The 23,397-nt window shown below is 41.7% G+C and overlaps 1 protein-coding gene across 1 annotated transcript in view; it reads right to left on the bottom strand.

Moving 5' to 3' along the window:
- LOC138094323 (chondroitin sulfate proteoglycan 4-like) overlaps positions 1 to 23,397 on the bottom strand; it is a 60,340-nt gene that overhangs the window by 11,216 nt on the left and 25,727 nt on the right. The window contains exons 6-7 of the mRNA XM_068990353.1: positions 22,408 to 22,606; positions 9,102 to 9,274 (exon numbers count right to left, since the gene is read on the bottom strand). Coding sequence (XP_068846454.1) covers positions 9,102 to 9,274; positions 22,408 to 22,606 — 372 coding nt within the window. The remainder of the gene's footprint in view (positions 1 to 9,101; positions 9,275 to 22,407; positions 22,607 to 23,397) is intronic.

The raw sequence follows: 23,397 nt of genomic DNA, 5'->3' as shown, positions 1-23,397 counted from the left end.
ACCATGTCTGCAGTCACTATTAGCCAGAGCTTGTAAGGATTCAAAGAAATAGCTCCACATACTGTATCTATTACAAACAGCAAGTTAAGGGAAGGTTGTATTCATTTTCTTTACTGCTGCCATTGTAGATAAGGTAGATTTTCTTACAGGACACTGAGGGAAAGACAATAGGGCTGAAAGGAAAGGAGTTCCACCTGGCTCCAGACTGAGGGCAATTTCTGTCCAAAAGTACATGTGGTCAGGACTGAGTGTTGGAGAATAAAATTGTCAAACTTGGCCAAAGGGCAGGGCTAGAAAGTTCCAGATTACGTCTTTCTAAAGTTCTCGGAGTCTTTCTAAATATAGCTCCCCATGATCCTGATAAGAAAATCAGAACATGAGTTCTTTACACCAATCTTTCCCTCTGTCTGTACTTAGTCGTTCAGTCGTGTCTGACTCTTTGCAACCCCATGGACTGTATCCCTCCAGGCTCCTCTGTCCATAGGGATTCTCCAGGCAAAAATACTGGAGCGGGTTGCCATGCCCTCCTCCAGGGGATCCTCTCAGCCCAAGGATCGAACCCAGCTCTCACGCATTGCTGGAGGATCCCTTACCGTCTGAGCCATCAGGGAAGCCTGATCTTCCCCACAGTGGATACTGAAAGTTGACTGTAGCTTTGATATTCCCACTGGAGGAGAGAATAACCAAATTATCTCAGGGTCAGCTGGGTGAAGAGGCAGGCAGAAGGAGGGACATGCAGGCCACTCACTTGATTCTCCATAACGTGACGGCTTTGCCAAAAGGCATGTTTGTAGATAGGACGATGATTGGCCAGAAGGAGCAAGGGAAAGAGACTGGCCAAAAAATCTGTATCTCGGACAGATATTTGTAAGGAAAGGAGACTATAGGAATCCAAACAGTTCAAAAAGATAAAATCTCCGAGGTTCCACATAGGTTAATAAAAAGTCCTAAAGGCTGAGAGTGGGAAAACAACAAGATCCTGTGCTCCTGAAGGATGATCTCAGAGAAATGACTCCTTTTGTGAGCCCTTTCTTGTTTCCACCAGGACTGGGACCACCATGCCTGCAGAGAACAGCTGGGCACAGAGGGTTCAAAGGTTCCCAGAAGAGGTCAGAAGTCTGGGGCAGCTCAGGATGAACCAGCTTAGAGGGTGCCCAGGTATCAGGCATGCATAAGTCCCAGGCATGACTCTCCTTAGTGGAAATGGATAGAGGAGGCATTTTAGGAAACTTAAGTTCCTGAACAGTGATATCTGGAAATCTCCAGCTAGAAATGGGCAACTGAAAACCAGGCTCAAACAATTATCCATGCTCCTCCATACTTTACATAAAAATATTACAACAAAAAGCTCTTCATGGGAGCCAAGCAATATATCCATCTACAGCCCTACCTGACAGAGAGGTCCAAATCCACATTTATATGGAAGCAGACTTGCTGCCAGACCAGAGTTCTTTTTTTCTGGAGAAGGGAATGGCTACCCACTCCAGTATTCGCACCTGGAGAATTCTTTGGACAGAGGAGCCTAATAGGCTACAGTCCATGGGGTCGCAAAGAGTTGGACACAATTGAGCGACTAACACTTTCAGACGCAGATTTGGGCTTCCCAGATGGCACTTGTGGTAAAGAACCCACCTAGCAATGCAGGAGATGTAAGAGACTTGGGTTCAATCCCTGGGTTGGGAAGATCCTCTGGAGAAGGGCATGGCAACCCACTCCAGTATTCGTGCCTGGGAAATCCCATGGACAAAGGAGCCTGGTGGGCTATGGTCCATGGGGTTGCAAAGAGTCAGACACGGCTGAAGTGACCTAGCACACACGCACAGACATAGATTCTCATGGGCCTTATACCATTACAAGCATGGAGTCCTTTAATCAAACTACCAAGTGAGATCATATGGGACCCCCAGCTTTTACTCTATATGAGCATACTAGGCTAAAAACACCCACCAAAAATATCAGGTCCAAATCTCTCGAACCTGTGAATGTTACCTTCTATGGCAAAGACTTTGCAGATGTGAGTAAGTCAATCTTCCTAAGATGGGAAGGGTATCCTGGATTATTCAGGTGGGCTCGAACTGCAATCACATGAATAAGAGGGATGCAGAGGGCTATAAGATACAGACAGAAGGGAAGGCAATGTGACCACGAAGACAGAAATTAGAGAGATGCGGCCACATGCCAGGAAAGCCTGGCAGCCACCGGAAGCAGGAAGACAGGGGAGGAAGAAGTTCTCCCCTAGTGCCTCCAGAGAGAGCATAGCCCTGCCAATGCCTTGATTTCAGTCCAGTGAAATGGAGTTCCAACTTCTGACCTCCAGAACTATGAGACAGTAAATTTCTGCTGTTTTAAGCCACCAAGTCTGAGGTCATTTATTACAGCAGCTTTAGGAAGTTAATAAAAGGAGAAAGGCTCAACCATGCTTACTGAAATGGGAATTAGTTCTCTCTGCTTTTTTAGTTATTCAAAGCCAGCTTCAAGTTTGGACAATGAATAGGTGGCTAGATGACAATGCAATACAATCATTTCCATGCATGCAAAAATATGCTACCACATAATTCAGTGAACTGCAAGGGCCAAATCAAAATTGCTAAAACAAGAAACTGGAAAGTGTTCAAAATGTCTACTGAGTCTAGTTGCCATTAGGCTTGTCACTGAAGAGACCCCAAGAAAGCAGGGGTCAGGGTGGGGCAAGAGCGATCACTAACACAAAGAAGCTTATCCTTCCCTGTTCAGAAAATAAAAGAGCCAAAGTTTAACCATCCCATTGCACTCTCCATTAAGTTGTAATAAATTAGCTTCTCTCCTATGGGAAATGCGTTCACAATTTCTTAAAATGTACACGCTGATTTCAGAGTCTAGAAGGGGTTATTAGACAAAACTCATAACCCAGAATCGATTGTATCATTTTCTAAATGTGGTCCTGGAATCCTGTATCTGTGCTGAAGCATCAGGCAGAGACGAAGATGGATGATCTACCCATAACAGCATAATGGCTGAAACACAATTACTGGGCTTTACGGAAAAGAAAAAAGGCCAGGCGTCATAAACCTCAAAACCAGAACACTTTGCTTTTTAATGATTCCAAATTATCTAAACAAGCACTGGAATGAAAATCACTCAATTAGCCTTGTGCTCTACTAGTAAGAGAATTCTTTAGAGAATTCAATTCTTACTTTTTTGCACATTCTTTAAAATGAACAATAATTTCTCTACATTTGTAAAAAGGTTTTATTTCATTTTAAAATTTGATGATTCACCTTTTCTGTGTATTTGTATGTTTAATTCTTTTCTGTGGTTTATCTATTCCCTCTTGGGCAGTTGTAAAATTAGGCAGGTGAAAAACAAGAATGTTACCTGTTTATCTTGGTAGATTGATATGGTATGGTTTGAAAATCATTAATGTCTTCCAGGATAAAGTATTTTGAGCTATTAACTAACAAATGTTTTCCCCACAATTACTCTTCCAAAGGATGATATTAAGCAAGAAATGTCTTGATTTCTTTCATGAGCTGTAACCATCCAGAGCCATTAATTTAAATGGTCATTTTTGTTTATCCATCAAAAGCCAGACAGGGTATAGGTTTTACATGCAAATGATACAGTGTTTCTGCCTCCCCAAGCTGAGTGGTAGAGAGCTGGAAAGAATTTAGTCCTTTAAGGTAAAGGTGTGAAAAAAGACTCCACCACCACCTGTCTGAAGCCCTCTCCCCATTGGACCCTTAGCAGGTTATGGGCTAGAACCAACTCTTGAAATTAGAAAAAACTAATCTAAAAAGTCAAAAAGCAACTGAAGCCATTGTATTACATGAACATGGCTGAACACCTCTGAGCTCCTTTTATAATAAAAATTGTTTCCTCTGTAATATCTCTTCTCACCAACCAGATTGAAGATGACTAATCAAAGCACACAATAAGTGTTCAATTAAGGTCCTTGTTCAGTAATTTCAGAGAACAGGTTTTAACCATTGTCGCTACCTCCAAAACCTATCCCACCCTCTTTTTGACTTTTTCTGGAGCTGCTGGGGAGGAAACTGAACCATCATAAAACGGCTGAGAATTCGACCAAGGTCCTGTATGTCAGAGGCCATGAAACTATTGATTTTATGAAAGGATTCATAATCCATTTGCATGTGAAGAAGAAGACAGGATCTGAAAAGAGGAAAGTCAGGGAGGTAAGTAATAAGTTTCTTTCTCTTCCCAAGTCACAAATCAAAATGTGCATTTTTGAACACACAAGCTAAACAGAATTGGAACGCTTTCACCTAAACACCAATTGCACTGAATTTTTTGATGATGCTCTACTCTTTTTCAGTATTAATTTTCTTTGTTTTGATGTCAGGACCTTTTTTATTTTTATATATTTTTTTAGCTTTTTTATTTTATATTGGAGTATAACTGATTAACGATGTTGTGATAGCTTCAGGGGGACAGCAAAGGGACTCTGCCATACATATCTCAATATTAATGTTCTGCTTTAATGGTTCCTAATTTTATTTTTACAAAAAGCATGTGTTATATAAAAACTCAAAAAACCCACACACACTGAAAGAGCCAGAGTTAGCATTTGGGTTTGTATTCTTGCAGAGTTTCTTCCACAGATTCTCCTTTCCCCCACAGTACTGATGCTCTTTGTGACTAAAGAAGAGGAAAGGGAGTCGGGGTATTTCAATGAAATTTATTCACAGAAGCTTAGAAGCTTAGCCAAACACACCCTGCAAAACACACCAGGTTTGTTCAGCTGTTCCCGGCTGCTCTGGTGAGGCCTTTCACCGGGTCCTCCTTGCCCTGACCCTCTGGGGTGGAGGGTCTGCCTCCAGCCTGTGCTCAGCCCCAGGATGCAGTCCTGCTGGATCCAGACATGAAGCCCCTGACACGGTCCCCAGCCTCCTCTTCTTGTCATTGCAGGGAAATGTGTTCCAGAACACCAGGGACTCTTCCACAAAGGGAATCAGTGAGTGGGTGACAGGATGAAGCAAACGCCACTTTCCTCTAATGGCCTCATTCCCATTCATGGAATCATCACAGCCCATTAGGGGAGATATAGCAGCCAATTCCAGTGTCCCAGAAAATGGCCTGCCCCGGGAAATTAGTCCTTTGGCTACGAGAGGAAAGGAACCTCTCACATTTTTCAAGGACAAAAAGATAATCACAACAGCCTTAGCTACTATTTATTTAGCATCTGCTACATGGGGCAGTGTGCTAAACATTTCGTATTTACTTTCTTGTGTGAATTCATTACAAACTCTAAGAGGAAATTATGGACTAGCAGATAAGCATGACCTTTAGTCGAGACCCTGAGTTCCAATCCTGACTCTGACACTTGTGAACTGTGTAGCTGCAGGCAAGTGGCTTAACTTCCCTGTGCTTTAGGATCCCAGCCTGCAAAGCAATATAATGAGTAATATAAAAGAAATCTGTGAAAGTGCTGCACTCAGTATGTCAGCAAATTTGGAAAACTCAGCAGTGGCCACAGGACTAGAAAAGTTCAGTTTTCATTCCAATCCCAAAGAAGGGCAATGCCAAAGAATGTTCAAACTACCACACAATTGTGCTCATTTCACATGCTAGGAAGTAATGCTCCAAATCCTTCAAGCTAGGCTTCAGCAGTATGGGAACCAAGAATTTCCAGATATACAAGCTGGGTTTAGAAAAGGCACAAGAACCAGAGATCAAATTGCCAACACTTGTGGGATCATGGGGAAAGCAAGGGAATTCCAGAAAAACATCTTCTTCTTCATTGACTATGCTAAAGCCTTTAACTGTGTGGATCACAGCAGACCGTGGAAAACTCTTAAAGACAAAAGAGTACCAGACCCCCTGACCTGCCTCCTGAGAAACCATATGTGGGTCGAGAAGCAACAGTTAGAACTGGACATGGAACAACAGACTGGTTCAAAATTGGAAAAGAAGGATGTCAAGGCCGTACGTTGCCACCCTGCTTATTTAACTTCTATGCAGAGTATATCATACCAAATGCCAGGCTGGATAAATCACAAGCTGGAATCAAGATTGCCAGGAGAAATAACAACTTCAGATATGCAGGTGATACCACTCTAATGGCAGAAAGTGAAGAGGAACTAAACAGCTTCTTGATGAGGGTGAAAGAGGAAAGTGAAAAAGCTGGCTTGAAACTCAACATTCAAAAAACCTAAGTCAAGGCAGACAGTCCCATCACTTCATGGCAAATAGATGGGGGGAAAGGCGAAGCAGTGACAGATTTTATTTTCTTGAGCTCCAAAATCACTGCGGACAGTGACTGCAGTCTTGAAATTAAAAGACGCTTGTTCCTCCAAAGAATAGCTATGACAACCCAAGATAGCATATTAAAAAGCAGAGACTTCACTTTGCAGACAAAGGTCCATCTAGTCAAAGCTATGGTTTTTCCAGTAGTCACATACGGATGTGAGAGTTAGACCATAAAGAAAGCTGAGTGCCAAAGAATTGATGCTTTCAAATTGTGGTGCTGGAGAAGACTCTTGAAAGTCCCTTGGACAGCAAGGAGACCAAACCGGTCAATCTTAAAGGAACTCAACACTGAATATTCACTGGAAGGATTGTTGCTGAAGCTGAAACTCTAATACTTTGTTTGGGCACCTGATGCAAAGAGCCAACTCACTGGGAAAGACTCTGATGCTGGGAAAGATTGAAGGCAAAAGGAGAAGGGAGAGACAGAGAATGAGATGGTTAGATAGCATCACTGACTCAATGGACATGAATTTAAGCACACTCTGGGAGACAGTAAAGGTTAGGGAGGCCTGGTGTGCTGCAGCCGCAAAGAGGGGTTGCAAAGAGTCAGACAAGACTGAGCAACTGCACAACAACACAACTCAGCAGAAAGCTGAGAAAGTTCCATTCTAACGGCATTCCGGGACACAGGGAATGTTCAAAATGGTTTCAACTGTCATTACTACTATTTCCTCCCATTTTACAGGAAACTAACGATTAAAAGATACATTATAACTCACAGAGTTAATCCAGGTCTTTCCACTTCAGAGGCCAAGGCACTGTCTTCAGTCATAAGTGGTCAGTAGTGGCTCAAGGAGCAGCAAGAAGGCACCCGATTCCTACATGATATGCTCTGTCCCCACTCTTACACCAAAGACTGGGAGTATGGGCTGCTGTGCTGAATTCCCACAGACTCTAAACGTATCTTAGATGCTGTTTTGGGGAGATAGGAATCATCCCATTCGGGAGTTACCTGCATAAAGACCTGATGCCTTGTACACAACAGAAGGGGCTCCTCTTTGTCCTCTGATTCAAAGCACTGGGCAAGGCCACACTGGCATGTTGGGTGCATGCTCTGGAGAGGAAAGGGCTATGTGGAGAAGAGGGATGTTCTCCTGGTCCATTCAAGGAGAACACACCTTTCTCTCTTACCACACCTGACTTGTGATTGTTGCCCAGACTGTGCTTCCCTGGAGCCTCCCCCTGCCCCCATGAGGACCACCAGCTGGATCTAACACCCCTCATCCCCAACACCACTGTGCAGGCACTTTCCAGCCATGAGCCCCACAGTAACACATCACCCACAGACTAATAACTGCCATTGATGATACAAACAGCTGCCACTGATAATACATTTTCCTGATACTCGCCTCTTGATTCATAAAGTAGAAAAAATAAAACCTTAAATAACTGATTTTTAATCAATCAAGACTTTTTCTGCCCTACTAGTTGGCCTTCTGGGCTTCCCTGGGGGCTCAGACGGTAAAGAATCTGCCTCAATGCAGGAGATCTGGGTTTGATCCCTGGGAAGACCCCCAGCAAAAGGGAACAGCAACCCATTCCAGTATTCTTGCCTGGAAAATTCCATGGACAGAGGAGCCTGGTGGGCTACAGTCCATGCGGTTGCAAAAAAGTTGGACATGACTGAGCATGCACGCACTCCAATCTAAATTATTGTATATTTGCAATGAAAAGTAGCGGAAATTAAAGCTTGAAATGATCACCATCAAAAAATAATTTTTTAAAGAACTAGGGCTAGAGTCAAGGCATCTTAATATGACTGTCATCATTTTTGCTAGTATTGAAAATACTAGCCAAAAAAAGAAAAAAAAAAACTGGGCAAGTTTTGATGCCTTTGGGCTCATTAAAAGCTCCCCCTCACAATGTAGTTTTCATCCTTAATTCCTTTTCTCCTTCCTCCAGAGTGCATCTGTGAACTAGAGAATTTATACTTCCTCTTTTCAGTGTTCCTTTCAGAACTTCTGCTAACCTTATGATCTGTTCCCTTCACTGCATCCCAGACAAAGGCAATTGCAAAGCAAAAGCTAAATTCAATTCTGCTACATCACACTGGAGAAAAATGGCTCAGTGGTTAAAGGCAGACTTGTGGTTCACTCTGGCTATTTCCTCTAAACTTGACAAAGCTTTTTTATTCCTTAGTCATGTAAAGCTATAGCCAGATCAGCTACCATATCCCTGTACCCATTGTTTAAGAATGGAAAAAGAGAGTTGAATTGACGTGCAATAGTTATATTCAAGAAGACAATTTGGAAACAAACATTTTTAGAAAATGAAATCACACATAAACAGTCAGATTCCTAGGGTGCAAAAGTAAAAAAAAAAAAAAATCAAATGACTTGAAGGCTTATACATTTAAATAAAAAGGCACGTACGTAGATGCTGGTGGTGATAAAGTATCAGTGAAGTTGGAAACAGATGGCTCTGGGTGCAGATTAAACACACACACACACACTTTATACACATACATATTTACATGCATACATACAACTGTAATATGTGAAATTACATATATCATTTCATATATTAAGCATAAATGTACACAGACATATCCTTCAGGATTTACTCTTGCAACTCTGCTTTGGGTTCCCTTTTAAATTCATCTTTAGTGATAAAAGGATCCCCTCTTATTTATTAGACACAAGGTTTGAATTTGATTGGTGTTTCTGCCAGTTGTGTTTTACCCTGTGTTCACCACAAAGTGTCCAGTTTCAAGACCAGCACAGCTGGAATGAGTAACTGCCTGGGCAAAGGGGCACCTCTGCTTGACTTCAACAGGATGAAGATGAGCAGCGAGGGGCCCACTTTGCACAGATACCAAGCCCTGTCCAGCTGCACAGAAGTACATCAGGACTCACCAGATTCTGCGTAAACACGGAAACGTCCTCTGTGCTGTTGTCAGAATTGACACATAGCAGCCTCCCGAGTCTAGGGGAACGTATGACAGTAAAGGTTATAGTTCTGTTTCCTTCACTGTCCACGTCATTGGTCACAGCTCGCAGGTCACGAGATGAAAGGGGCTTCACGGAACCTAAGTGAAGATTAAAACATGCATATAAAGCATATGAAGACTATGGTTAATGACTTTTAAAGACCCCTGGGAACTGGAAAACACATAGTTATGTACAGGAGATTGGCTAACTTTAACTTGAAGTTGGGCTATGAGGAGCTAGTGATCCATGAGGCATCTGTTTGTGGATGTGCTTTGCTACTGGGGCTGGAGATGAAGAGGAAAATCCCACGGAAAGACCCCCTCAGCCTCCACAGTCCTGTGTGTCTAACTGATCCCAAGAGAAAGAAGGCATTGCCAGGTGAGTGGCACCCAGCTCAGCTCCGGGCACAGGAAGGGGGAGTCGACATTGTGCACGGAGAGAACAGGAGACAGCCCCCTCCCCGGGAGGTCAGGCCCATCCTGGCCTGAAGGCAGCTGCAGGTGCTCCATGGAGTGTCCATCTGTGGACCTCTGAGGGAGAGGCTGGCTCTGGGACAAATGTGAGAGGTCTCCAGAGGACCCCCACACATGCACGCTACATGGATAACATGGGGAGGGAAGAGCCTGTGTAGATATCATGGGAAGAAGAACCAGTGTGAGTGGTCAGTGTGCTAATGTGACCTCATTGATAATCAATGGCCAGAGAGACTGGGGGACATGCAGGTTAGAGCAGTGCTTGTCACATGCTCTGTACTGAAGGATCAGTGTTTCCCCCCAAATCCACTGTGGGTCAGTAATTTTATAAAACACAATAAAACACTGCAACAATTTCAAATTGCTATAAAATTTTCCAAACACCTCCTTTCACTTTCCATTCTTATCACTTCACAAACCAGAAGGTCCATTGACCACAGCTTGAGGAATACAGGGCTGAAGTACATATCCCTTCACTTTGCACGGGATTAAGGAGTAATCCCAACCTGACAGGATGGCAGATCTGAGGCAGATTTATGCAGTCCACCTGGCCCAGAATTGCACCTTCTCTCTTCTGTTTTAGCCCTAGCTAAAGGGCCTTAGCATCAGGTCTTGCACAGGGGCCTTGCACTAGCTCTAGGAGTAGGCACTCGATAAATTGTTTAACTAAGCCTCCTAAGTGGCATCCACTGTGCTTTCATTACTCAACGATAATAGCCCTGGAGAGTGAGGGCCACCAACTGCAGTATTTAAACCATGTTAGATGCTTAAAGGCAGGACCTTGACTATAGCTAATACACGGGGAAAACCAGCTTTCAGTAAGACTTTCAAACATGCAAGGAATGTTCTGAGCCTTTAATTAACTAAGGTTCCCTTTAAAATAGCAGACAACAAAACCAAAAATAAACAAAATTTCCTCCACTCAGCAAAGGAAACCGTCAACAAGATGAAAAGGAAACCTGTGGAATGGGAGAAAATACCTGCAAACCATATATCTGATAAAGGGTTAATATCCAAAATATACAAAGATCTAAAACAACTTAGTAGAAAAATCCCCAAATAACCCAATTTTAAAATGGGCAAATGACTTAAATAGACATTTTTCCCAAGAAGACTTACAAATAGGCAACAGGTACATGGAAAGGTGTTCATCAGTGCTAACCATCAGGGAAATTCAAGTCAAAACCACAATAAGATATCACCTCACACCTGTCAGGATGCCCGTTAACAAAAAGACATGAAGTAACAAATGCTAGTGAGGGACGTGGAGAAAAGAGAACAGAACCCTCGTGCACTGTTGATGGGAATGTAAATTGATGCAGTCACCATGGAAAACAGTACAGAGTTTCCTTAAGAAATTAAAAGTAGAACTACCATATGATCCAGAAATCCCACCTCTGGGTATACATTCAAAAGAAACAATTTCATTATCTCAAAGGAAAATCTGTACTCCCATGTTTATTGCAGCATCACTCAAAATAGTCAAGGTATAGAGACAACTTAAATGTCAATCAGTGGATGAATAGATCAAAAACATGTTGTAAAATGTGATATATATACACATACATACATACACACACACACACACACACACACACACATATATACACGTACACTGTGCTGTGCTTAGTTGCTCAGTCATGTCCGACTCTTTGCAACCTTACGGACTGTAGCCCACCAGGCTCCTCTGTCCGTGGGGATTCTCCAGGCAAGAATACTGGAGTAGGTTGCCACGCTTTCCTCCAGGGGATCTTCTCAACCCAAGGATTCAACCCAGGTCTCCCACATTGCAAGTGGCTTCTTTATCATCTGAGTCACCAGGGAAGCCCAGTTATAATTTGTATGCCCTGCCTAATTTGAAAAGTTAATCTTTAATTCAATTACTTTAAAATAGGAGGACCTATCTGAGTCACTAAGGAAGCCCAAGAACACTGGAGTGGGTAGCCTATCCCTTCTCCAGGGTATCTTCCCAACCCAGGACTCAAACCTGGGTCTTTTGCATTGCAGGAGGATTCTTTACCAACTGAGCTACACAGTGAACACACACACACACACACACACACACACACACACACACTGGAATAGTATTTGGCCTTAAAAAAGAAGGAAATCCTGTCATTTGCAACAACATGGATGAAGCTAGAGGGCATTAGGCTGATGTGAAACAAGTGAAACAAGCAAGACAAAGACAAATACTGAATGATATCACTTACATGTGGAATTTTTTTAAAGTCAAACTCAGAAACAGAGATTGGAAAGTGGTTGCCAGGGGCTGGGGGTGAAGGAAACGGGGAGAGTTTGGTAAAAGGGTACAAACTTTCAGTTGTAAGATAAATAAGGTCTGAAGATCTAATGTACAGCATGGTGACTATAGTAAATAACACTTCATTGTATAATTGATATTTGCTAAGGCAGTAAAAGTGAAAAGAAAAAAGTAAACATAGGAAGACTTGAATGTATTCATTAGCTTGATTTGGGGAGGATCTTTTCACAGTGTACACAAATATCAAATCATCACATTATATATTTCAGGTATCTTACAATTTTTGTCAATTATACCTTTATAAAGCTACCAAAAAAAAGTCTAAAATAAGATAAAATAAAACAAGAAAAGATAAACATAATAAAGCAAAATAAAATATCTGAGCTCTGGGGATAGGCACTAGGCCCTGGGGCTCCTGAGAGGAGGCAGAAGTACCTGGAAATATCAGCCTCAGGAACGCAGTTCTGACTCTGCCCAAGAGTCAGAACTGCCTTGGCACACACACACACAAAAGTATGCTTTAATTGGCTCCTGTATTTCTATAGTTCTTGCTGCTGAAAGTCACTGCTACCTTTTAGCTTCTGGAACTGGGGACCCAGGCAATGAGGTCATCCCAGGGAGGCCAAGAAAAATTATTCTGTATATTCAGTCAACGTTACACGAAGTCATAGCTGAGGCCCATTCTCTGTTACCTGTCGAGCAAGGGTCCCCCCTCCTGTCAGGTGGCTTATATCTCTTGTGTGCAGTCTCTGGGCACCCCAACATCCAGCTTCTTCTCATCCTCAATTTTTCATTGGAACTTTTAACACTGTGCTTTCTTAATTATTTCCTTAATGAAATCTTTTCATTTATTCCTTCACCTCAAGGATTATCTCTGGCAGGTGAAGGGGGCGTTGGTGGGAGGGCTCTTTAAAAAAATCATTTTATTTATCTTTAGTTGAAGCATGTGGCATCTAGTTCCCTGACCAGGGATTGAACCTGAGCCTCCTGCACTGGAAGGGCAGAGTCTTAGCCTCTGGACCACCAGAGAGGTCAATTTCCAAAAGTGTTTTTGGGTAGAGGGCCCACCAGAGATGCCCTAGGTCAATAGTACTTCTCGCTCAGCCAGGGTATATTAATCCCTCATTCCCTTGTCCAGCTTCCTAACCCAGGAGGGTGTCCAGTTCCTAGTCAGCAGTCACCCAGAGCATGCTCAGTCAGCAAGACTAGCTGGCTCCCTGCTGCAAATGCCTGATAAGCATCTCTGACCACGCAGCCCAATTCACCAAGAGCCAAACATCACTTCCCGCCAACCCCACCTTCTTTCATCAAGCATTGATATTTTCATCAGTTAGCTTCAAGCACTTAATTTGGGAAAGATTTCACTTAAGTCCCACCTAAAGTTATACTGGAGAAGGACATGGCAACCCACTCCAGTGTTCATGCCTGGAGAATCCCAGGGACAGGGGAGCTGGGTGGGCTGCCGTCTATAGGGTTGCACAGAGTCGGACATGACTGAAGCGACTTAGCAGCAGCAGCAGCAGCCAAGTTATATTCTATAGAAGAACTGCCCTACCAGGAGTGTGGTAATAAAAGGGCACTGTAACCATATCTGTTTGGCAAGCTCCCACTCTATATGTACCTCATGGCGATTTCAAAAGCAAGTTGGCACGTTGAAGACTCTAAGTCTTGGAGTAAAGATATCTTCTTACCCTTCTTTTAAGTACAGCAATTCTCAAACATACTCATATCCTATTATGTTTGCTTCATGAAAAACAACCACCACCATAGCAGCAAGAGTTTCATGGCCACTGTGCATTCCTTCAACAGACATTATCAGGTGCCTTGTACATGACAAGCCCTCTAATGAGGAATGGAGATATACCAGGAAACAGCACAGACCCAGTCCTGCCTTTTCATTTAGATGTCATGATAACTCCTAAGATGTATGTATTTTTTTTCCTCCTCGCTAAGAAGGGATGATAAGGTTAAGCAACTTGTCTAATGGTCAAACGTAGATCTCACTGACTCTGAAGTCAGTATTATTAGAAAGCTGGCACTCACTATATTGCCTATATCATACTATCCAGTTGGCCAAAATGTTCATTTCGGTTTTTTATAAGATGCTACAACCAAAATGAACTTTTTGCCAATCCAATACTTTGAGCTCAGTTAAAATGACCCCTGAGTTAGGAAATGGGATGAATGATTCAGGAAATCTGATAGAGGCAGCTCTCCACCTTCCAGACACAGCCTGCCTCCTCCCTGGGCTTTGCCTCAGCATCATGCTGTCCTCACTGGTAGCCTCTCCCCTCTCCGTTCCCACCATCACAATGCTGCTCACTCTGCAGGGGCAGCTTCAGACCCATCTGGCCAACAAGATCTCCCTCCCCATTGTTGCCTATGGGAAATTTTCCTCCCCCAAACTCAAGGAGCTCACCCAGGCTGCACCCTCACTGGACACTTAGGATAATATATTTTGCATGATTACTATACTCCTGAGTATAAGTCTCTTATTTCCCCAACGAGAAAGTCTTTAATTTTTCCCTTGAGGATTGACAGTCTTTTCTTAAAGTTCTTGGTTATCTCCCGCTAAGTCTTACAATATTCAATTCAGTGTTTCAAGACCATCTGACTAAAAGACTTTATAAATCTCTGCTCCAAACCCTTTAGCAACATGCTGTGACTTCCTTCTGCTTTCTTCTCTCCCTCAATTCCCATCATGCAGGACAGATGGCCCATTGGTGAGACATGATTCCCTCCATAGCATAACCAAACCCCAAGGGGACTGAAGACACACAGTTTGCTATGAATATCCTTCACTGCTCAGTTATTTAACTCTAGGTCTGTGCAAGCTTATATTCCAGACCAGTTTGACAAAACTCTCAAGGTCAACCCCCACCTCCACACTCTTTGTAAAAGAGCCAGGTACAGCTCTGATACACAGAAAGACTAGGACCTAAGGCCACAGTATGTTCCAACATGCTATAACTAAATATAAACACATTCAGTGGTGGCATTCAAGGTGAAAAATTGGTTACAAAATTCCTTTCTGGGGAACAAATTTTCCTGAAAGAAATAGAATATATGTATAAGCATACACACACATATATATATACGTGTATTTGGCGTGCTGCGATTCATGGGGTCGCAGAGAGTCAAACACAACTGAGAAACTGAACTGAATTGATACTTATATACAAAATAATAATGAAAATATACATTAAATTTACTTTCTTAGTTGACAACCAAAAAGTCTGTTTAGAACTACAGCTCTTCCTACTTTAAAATAATTGAGTTAAAGATTGACTTTTCAAATTTGGCAGGGCATACAAATTATAACCGGGCTCTCCAGGTGACTCAGTGGTAAAAAATCCGCCTGCAATGCAGAAGATGCTGGTTTGATCCCTGGGTCAGGAAGATCCTTGGAGAAGGAAATGGCAACCCACTCCAGTATTCTTGCCTGGAGAATCTCATGGACAGAGAAGCCTGGCAGGCTACAGTCCATGGGGTCACAAAATAGTGACTTAGCAACTAAACAGTAACAACAACACAAATTATAACTAACCTTCAAACATTTACTCAGTAAGTATTTTTATAATTATTTTGGCTTACCCTACAAATTCTCACAAGTTTCAAGCCAGGGCCGCTTTTTAAGGCAGTATACAAAGGAGACAGAACAGCATGGCCCAAGTCTGCTGGGCTGATAATGAAAACCCAATTGGTATGAGCTCAGTGGGAGTGATTGAAAAAAAATTGACTAATTCTGGGCTATATAATATTTTAATAATTCAAGAAAGTAAAACACACAAAATTTCCACATAAGCACTGCTGCTTATTAAATTGTTCTGCACCATTTCCTGGTTGTGCGTATCAATCCATCAATAACATTAAGACGGAGACAGACTAAGCAGCCACCATGATGGTCTTATTCTAAGGGAGCTGATATTCTAACACAGAGGCAGTCCTGGAACAGAGGCACATACAGAAAGAACAGATACTATGATCGGAGCACACGGTTTGGGGGTCGTGTCAGCCCTTGGTCTCGAGGGCTTACGATTCCTATCAGTCACCTGACTTTGAACCTGCCCACGTCTCAGTTACTTATGTGCCAAATAAAGATGATCAAAACTTGCTTTTAAACACATTATTTTGTTTAAATCTTTATAACAACCCAGTTCAGTAGATTAAAAAGATACAAAACACTATAAAAACCCAGATGTCAATAGTATCTATTGATACCATCCTATAATAGAAATAGATTTTCTCCTATTATAGTTCTATGAAGTCCATAGCTCTATAAAAAGGAATAAACTGTCTCCAATATTTCAGGACACATAGGTCAACTCGAGTCTGATAAGAGCTACAGTAGCTGACAGCTGACACCTGGAGCCAAACCAGAGGTGGGACACAGAGAGTCCCCCTATCTCCTTCCCCTGCCAAAGGGCTAGCTAATAGATGAAGCAGGCAGAGGTCACTCAAGGCCTGCTCCCAGCAGGATCTGATATGGTGGAGGCGGGTCCCAAGGGAAGATGAGTCAGGCATCTGTCATCATCACCCCTGTAGCATTACACAGCATCAGGGACCAATATCCTCGGGAGGCTGCGGCAGAGCCAGGCTGGGCAAGACTCAACTATGCCTCTGGAGAGAGGATGAGGCCATGTGGTCTTCAGAATCACAGCCCACATCCAGGAATTCTGATGCAGAACAGAGGGGTCACTGCTACTTGGGGACATTAGGGTAGGAAGAATGCCAAGAACAACTGGACCAAGGGACCCATAATGTCTATCCCATCTCTAAAATCTATGACTCCCTAGTTCTCATTCCACACCCACCCAAGCTCAGATCAAATGTAAGAATCAACTGATGGAAATGTACATGAAAATTCATCTTCCTTCTTACTGACCAGGGGCTGGAGTTGGATATAAGTCATGGTCTGGGGATAGAGAATGACAGAGAACCAAGAATAACAGACCTAACAGGCTAGGGGGAGCTGGAAAAAGAAACAGCTCACTTCGGGATCTGAGGATAATGTACAAGTTCTGGTGGAGGGTTCTTAGATACAGGATGCAGGGGGGCCAGAGTAGGGCAGGTGCAGTGCCTGTCGGAAAGGGAAAGGGGAGGGTTACTCAGGGCTGTGTCCATGGTTACTCTATGTTTTGCAGAGTTCCACAAGGGTGACAAGAGATACTTTAACATGTTTTTCTTGCTAAATTAATATTCAGTAAAACAGGTGCCAGAAACTTGAAACTTTCTAAGCTGTAGTGGCTATAACTCCCCTTGAATCTGTCTTCAATCACAAACCAGAGTTTAGCCAGAATAGATGAAAGGTATTTAATCTTTTGCAGCAACGAGATTTATTCTAAGTTTAGACCCTCTTTTTAATAGATGGCTGTATTTTTTTTCCAAAATATTAGGGTGCAGTAGTTTGCTTATTTTTTAAAACAACAAATGGCACTCCAATTGCCTTGAAAAATGATAGAAGCATTGCACTTTTCAGAGAAAAATTATGGACTATAAAAAGGTTTTAGAAGAGAAGAATCCAGGTTAACATATCTTCAGTTAAATTTTGATAAAGATTCTTTTTGTGAGCTCAAAGGCTTAAGGCACCTAAAAATCTCAAAAATTTTCCTTAAAATTCTTGTTTTTTTTTGAAAGTTATGAACAGTGATTTTTCTCTAGGTTTATTTAGAGGTATGTAAGCTTTGTCTATTTCCTGGTTGCACAATCAAGTTATATCATTTCTTTAAGCCACAAATTCTGCCAACTTGCTGTGAATATACCACCTATTTCACACAGATATAAGGATTAAAAGACTAGTACACCACTAGCCCCATGATCTCAGTCCTGGTTGTACTTCAGGACGACCTGAAACTTAAAACAAAATGGTGGCCAGCACCTAGTCCAAAGAGTCCCATTCAGTCGGTGAGGCTGAGACACGTATTTTTTTAAAGCTTTGCAGTGGTTGAGAATGACTGGCTAGAGTAACCATGGAGTGACCATATTATTAAAATGATCAATGTCTATATTTTACTGATAACATGGCTGTTGTTGTTCAGTCGCCAATTCACGTCTGACTCTTTGCAATCCACTGGACTGCAGCATTACTGATAATGTATATCAGTTAAACAAGTTATAATACACAGGGTTTTTTTAAACTGTAATGTAAAATTTTATTATTTTCTGTGCAATCTACCTCAGTGCTTTTGGAAAGAAATAACAAGTTAAAATTTTTTTTCTTCCTCTTTTATTACCCTTGCCATTGGGTAAAACCTTGTTCTATCCTTGCAGTGAGGGTTTTGAGTCAGAGATGCTCACTTATATCTCTCCGTCTCAGCCAGGCTGAAATGCTTGGCAAAAACCAGTTCAAAGGCTGTAGGGCCTCAAAGCAAGAACTGCTGGTCCCCTGATACACAAGGTTTTTTATATTCAAAACCAGAAAACCCCAAGATCCAGGTAGTCATGATAGAAGCTCTCCTGCTTCTTTAAGGACCCTAAGGCTAGTGCAGGAAAACAGTGTACACGGACTACAAAGATTCCTTCCCCCACTGCCCATCACCAGCATGCCCTCTTCTGAGGAACAGGAAAGAGGAGGGACAGGGGTGGGGGATACCCAGCCTTGCTTCTGTTAAATCCCTGCAAAGACACAGTCCTTTTTAGGACTTTGTAACTGTTGTTGAAGTCACTCTATAGTAAAAGATAATACTTTATACTATGCAGGTAGAACTTTCTGTATTTAGAAAGATATTATATTAAGTTATATTTCAATTTATTAATTGAAAAACACTTAAACCCAAACACTCAATGAAGTTAAAATCTTACCTGGGAAGATGCTCAGTCCTCTGTTTACTTCCAAGCTAATGATCAGAGCTCGAGCTGTGATGCTAAAAATTTGTCGTGGTGCAAAGTTCAAACCATCAGTAACCTGAAAATTAAAGCCTCCTGACATTGCTCCTTCAAGAGAAGAAATTACAGTCTGATCAGTCTGGTCATTTTGCAAAAGCCACCCACTTTCACCTTCTCTCCCACCTGATCTCCCTGCAAAGCTACTCCTATCAATTTGAGAGTTAGTTAATACGGCAACCAAGCTCACCAAATCAAATACTGTCAAAACACGAAATGAAAAGAATACCAAAAAGGTCTACAATGCATATTCCCACCTCATCCTCTCCTGAAAGCAATAAAAGAAAGCAAAGATATCACCTCCAAGAAATTTTTTTTAAAATTTAAGACATGTTCATTACCTGTATTTTATTATCTTTGAGTCAATTTATACCAATGAAAGTAATACAAGGATGCCGCACACACATGCATCCCTTAGCAGTTTCTGAACTATTGATAACACTTGATGATAATGAAAATCAAAACTAGAGGGAATTAAATAACACAGCCCCTCCCCCCCAAATACTTTCCCATTATTCATCTATCTCTGTTTCCTGATAAGAGGGGAAAGAGCAAAGTGGAGAAAGACTCAGCCCCAGTTTTGTTAAATTTCCGCAAGAAGACAATTCTACTCTCATACTTCCGTCAAGGGATCAGTGACATCAACAAAGTTATAAATTAACTTATGTGTGAAACAGAAGTTGGGCAGGGCCCCTACTGATCCTGTTTCCCCGAGTGCTTTACCAGTCTGACTCCCAAAGCACCAGGCAAGATCATCACGCAGAGAGCATGACAATCACAGCCCCCTCGCCTTTTGAAATCGTTCATCCAGCAGTGAATGTGCAGCCCACAGGTCTCTGCATCATGTAATAGGTAGAAATGCCCTCCTCGTTGCCCTCAGGGACATGCGGCAAGGAACAAAGGAGGCATGATCAGGATCTGCAATTGCCTACAAGTACTCCCTTAATAACATGATTTAATAAAAGGCTGGTTAATGACTTAACCTTCTCTTAAGTCTCTGTTATTTAAGCAAACCCAGAGAGTTCTGACTCCTCAAAATAAAAGGTTACAGCCTTTAAACATTTTTTCCCCAATATACTGGAGTCACCATATTTAAAAAAAATAGAGGAAGAGAATTCTGGGTCTGCTTAATTAGAATAGAGGCGCACAGCCAAATATTATTTTTGTTTGTTTGCTCCTTTTTACTAGAAATAGCACTTTGAAAGTTGTATTTAATTAAATGTGAAACTATGGAGAAAATGGTTTCTGCTATTATGAATTCGGAAACAAAATGGAAATGGAATCCAAAGGAATTATAACAAAACGAAGACTAGAACAGTGTACTAGGTACACTGACTATCACACAAATTATGAGCAAAGAGACAGAGGGAGGGAAACATGAAAGTGACCTGTGGATTTTATTGCATAACCTTAGACTCTCCTGACCTGACAGTACTTTCAGAAGGGCAACCTAAAATCATTTATCCCCCTACTTCTTGGCTGTATCGACCTACTTAGGTTGTTATGTGGAAAAATGAATTAGATTAATGGCAGAGCACTTTGCAGATATAAATGCTGAGAGACTAATTAAACCTAAGCCTTTGTCTGGGGCTGCTGAGGGACGGATGTAGCAGGGAGAACCAGCTGGTTTTAGCAAGAGGCTCATCTGCAACTGGGCTCCTGCCACTTTGAAGGCTATTACTGCCTCCAGGTCCATTTAGAAAATGTGATGGATTGACTCTCAAGAGAGCTTGACTTTAACTCTCCTTTCTGCTTTTTTAGGAGAAATTATTTTCTCTATTTGCCAAAAGCAAATATTGACCTGGTAGTTGACAAACAAATCAATCCAAAGAGCTAATTTATATTTCAATCCTTCTCTGCAAAGAGTAACTTCAGCTATTCAAACTACTCTGCCCTGCTATGGGTAGCAGCTATTAGAGAAAGCCCAGCTTTAGAGTCAGACCAGTTCTATCTTTCTGGGCCTCAGTTTCTTCATGTCTATAATGAGATCGTTTACTCCCAATCACTCAGAAAACTTCTGCAGATTAAATGAAATGGGTCCTGTCACTGTATCTCCTGCAGGGCCTAGCACACGCCAGACAATCAGTAACTCCTTCCCACTGCACACTGCTTAGTCTTAGAAACTCTCTCTGTGCAAGTCTCTAAAGCAGTTCTCACTATTTTGAACATATGATAATCCTTTCATAGAGATAAAAAACTTCTAGGCCCTTGCCTAATAATACCTGGATTTTTTAGTATCTAGTAACCAAAACCACACATAATTGGCAGAAACATCCTATCAATTCAATGCCCCTTTAAATGAATTTTACTTTATTAATGAGAACAACTGCATACAATTAAAAAATAAAACACATGTGGAAAAGATCATTTAGTCTAGAAACAATGCTTTGGTACACATGTGGGTAGATTTATGATTTTAGATTTTATTGCAGTAAAACTAACCCCCAACAGGTCCCCAGGCTACAGGTTTGGAACCACTAGATAAGAGCAGTCACACAGTAAATGCTTTTCAGGTTATCTGGGAATTCTTTGTACTTAACTGCAGAGATAATCAGGAAATTACTACCTCTGAATTTAGCAGATTTTAATCTTTGTTTTCTTTATTATATTTTCAAAGAAGGTAATTAAAAGTGGCTGGAAAGATACAGCTTTTAGCTTTCCCATCATGCACCCCAGGCTCACACTCCTCCTCCTCCCACTTCTTCCTGTGGCTGAGAATGGGCAGCTTGCCCTCTCTGACCACTGTCAAGGGCAGCCAGGAAACAGGCCAGCTAGATTACCCCTCCTGCAGATGTACAGTGGTGATGTGACTTATTGATTTACTGATGACCAGAGGGAAGAAAACAAAGCCTTTTAATATCAGGGTCTCTTAGATTTACAGTTATATCCATTCATTCATCCTTGTAGTTATTCATTTAACAAATGCATTTGTTGTATTCCTAGCATTTGGAACATTACCTGGCACGTAATAGGTATCAATAGGATTTCATTCTTACAACTAATTTTTATTAAGCCCCTACTATGTTCCAGTCACAGTTCTTAGGTGGTGAGAATGTAAGAGCAAACAAAAGAAAGATCCTATTCTTCTAGCCCTTATACTCTAGTGGGGAAGACAGACCGCACACAAGTGAACAAATCAGTCTATACTACAACGTAAGGTAGCCAGAATAAGGGATAGAGATAAATGGAAGAGATGTGATTTCAGTGGGCGGTCAGGAAAAAGATCTCTGAGAAGCTTGCATTTACCTTTTTTTATATCTAATGGATAAACAATAACGACTTACTATACGACATAGGGAACTGTATTCAATATCTTGCAATAACCCATAAAGGAAAAGAATCTGAAATGTACATATTTCACCTCACATAACAATGTGAGTAAGCCAAGTATGAGTTACAGGTACCCTCTGATGTTTGCTATTATTGGCCTTACTCAAATGTAAGCTTAAATGTACTGGCCTTACCAAAATGTGTCACTTTTTAAAAAAACTATACAGTCTGCAAGGGTTTTAGATGGCTTGTGGTTTTCCGTCTGCAGCTATTAGGTTTGACTACATGTTAACCTTTGACTGAAACACATTTTAGTTTCACATTGCTTTTCTCAGTTACCTACCGGTGTGTACAAACACTAGCTGGCCCTCGTTGATCTGAGCCTGGGTGAAGTTCTGGATGCTACGGCCAGGAATGGACTTGAGAGCCAAATGTCCATTGCTGGGTGGAGAGACCAAGTAGGCCAGGTCCTGTGGGGAGGAGTCCCTATCCACTGCACAGAGTTCATCACGGGTAATCTCAGTGACAGAATTCACCCACACCTTAAAAAGAAAGAATCACAGATCTTGTGAGGACAAATTTCAATCACATAACACCAGTAAACTGAATAGCTATGAGACACCGGCCCCTTGCACAAAGACTTAAAAGAAAAAATCTAGAGCAACTCACTCAAGTTTTTAAAGCATGATGAGTCTTAATTCAAAACAGACATATAATTAAATGCCAGATGAAATGCAGAGCATGTTGTAGTGTCTATTTACTTTATGAGATTTCAATTTAAAAAAACAGGATTCATTGTTATTTATTCAGAACTAATTATTTAAACTGCATATGCATTTATGTAAAGTACAAAAGCAATAAAATTGATGGTTACTAAGTACTGTCTGTGTGGCTGGTATATGCTAAGCACTCCATATGGAATCTCAAATAATCACAGAAACTACCCCATAGGGTTGACTTAAGGATTTCTATTCATTACTTTAAGAAGCAAATGATTTCATCAGCTTTTAAATATTTGAGGGCAGAACACAAACAGTACATTTTTTATTTTTTAATTCTCCTTTATCCTATCCATCTTGCAGAGAAACAAATACCTAGTCCCCATGGCCTTGCCATGTTTACTATGCTTGTGTGTGTGTGCTGTTGCTTGGTTGTGCCCAACTCTACAGGACCCCATGGACTGTAGCCTACCAGGCTCCCCTGTTCATAGGATTTTCTAGGCAAGAACACTGGAGTGGGTTTCCACTTCCTTCTCCAGGGGATCTTCCCAACCCAGGCATCAAACCCAAGTCTCCTGGCTGCATCTCCTGCATTGGCAGCCAGGTTCTTTCCC

This window comes from Capricornis sumatraensis, chromosome 18 (assembly GCF_032405125.1).
Source record: "Capricornis sumatraensis isolate serow.1 chromosome 18, serow.2, whole genome shotgun sequence".
In the NCBI taxonomy this organism is placed as follows: domain Eukaryota; kingdom Metazoa; phylum Chordata; class Mammalia; order Artiodactyla; family Bovidae; genus Capricornis; species Capricornis sumatraensis.
This window is presented reverse-complemented; position numbering and strand designations above follow the sequence as displayed.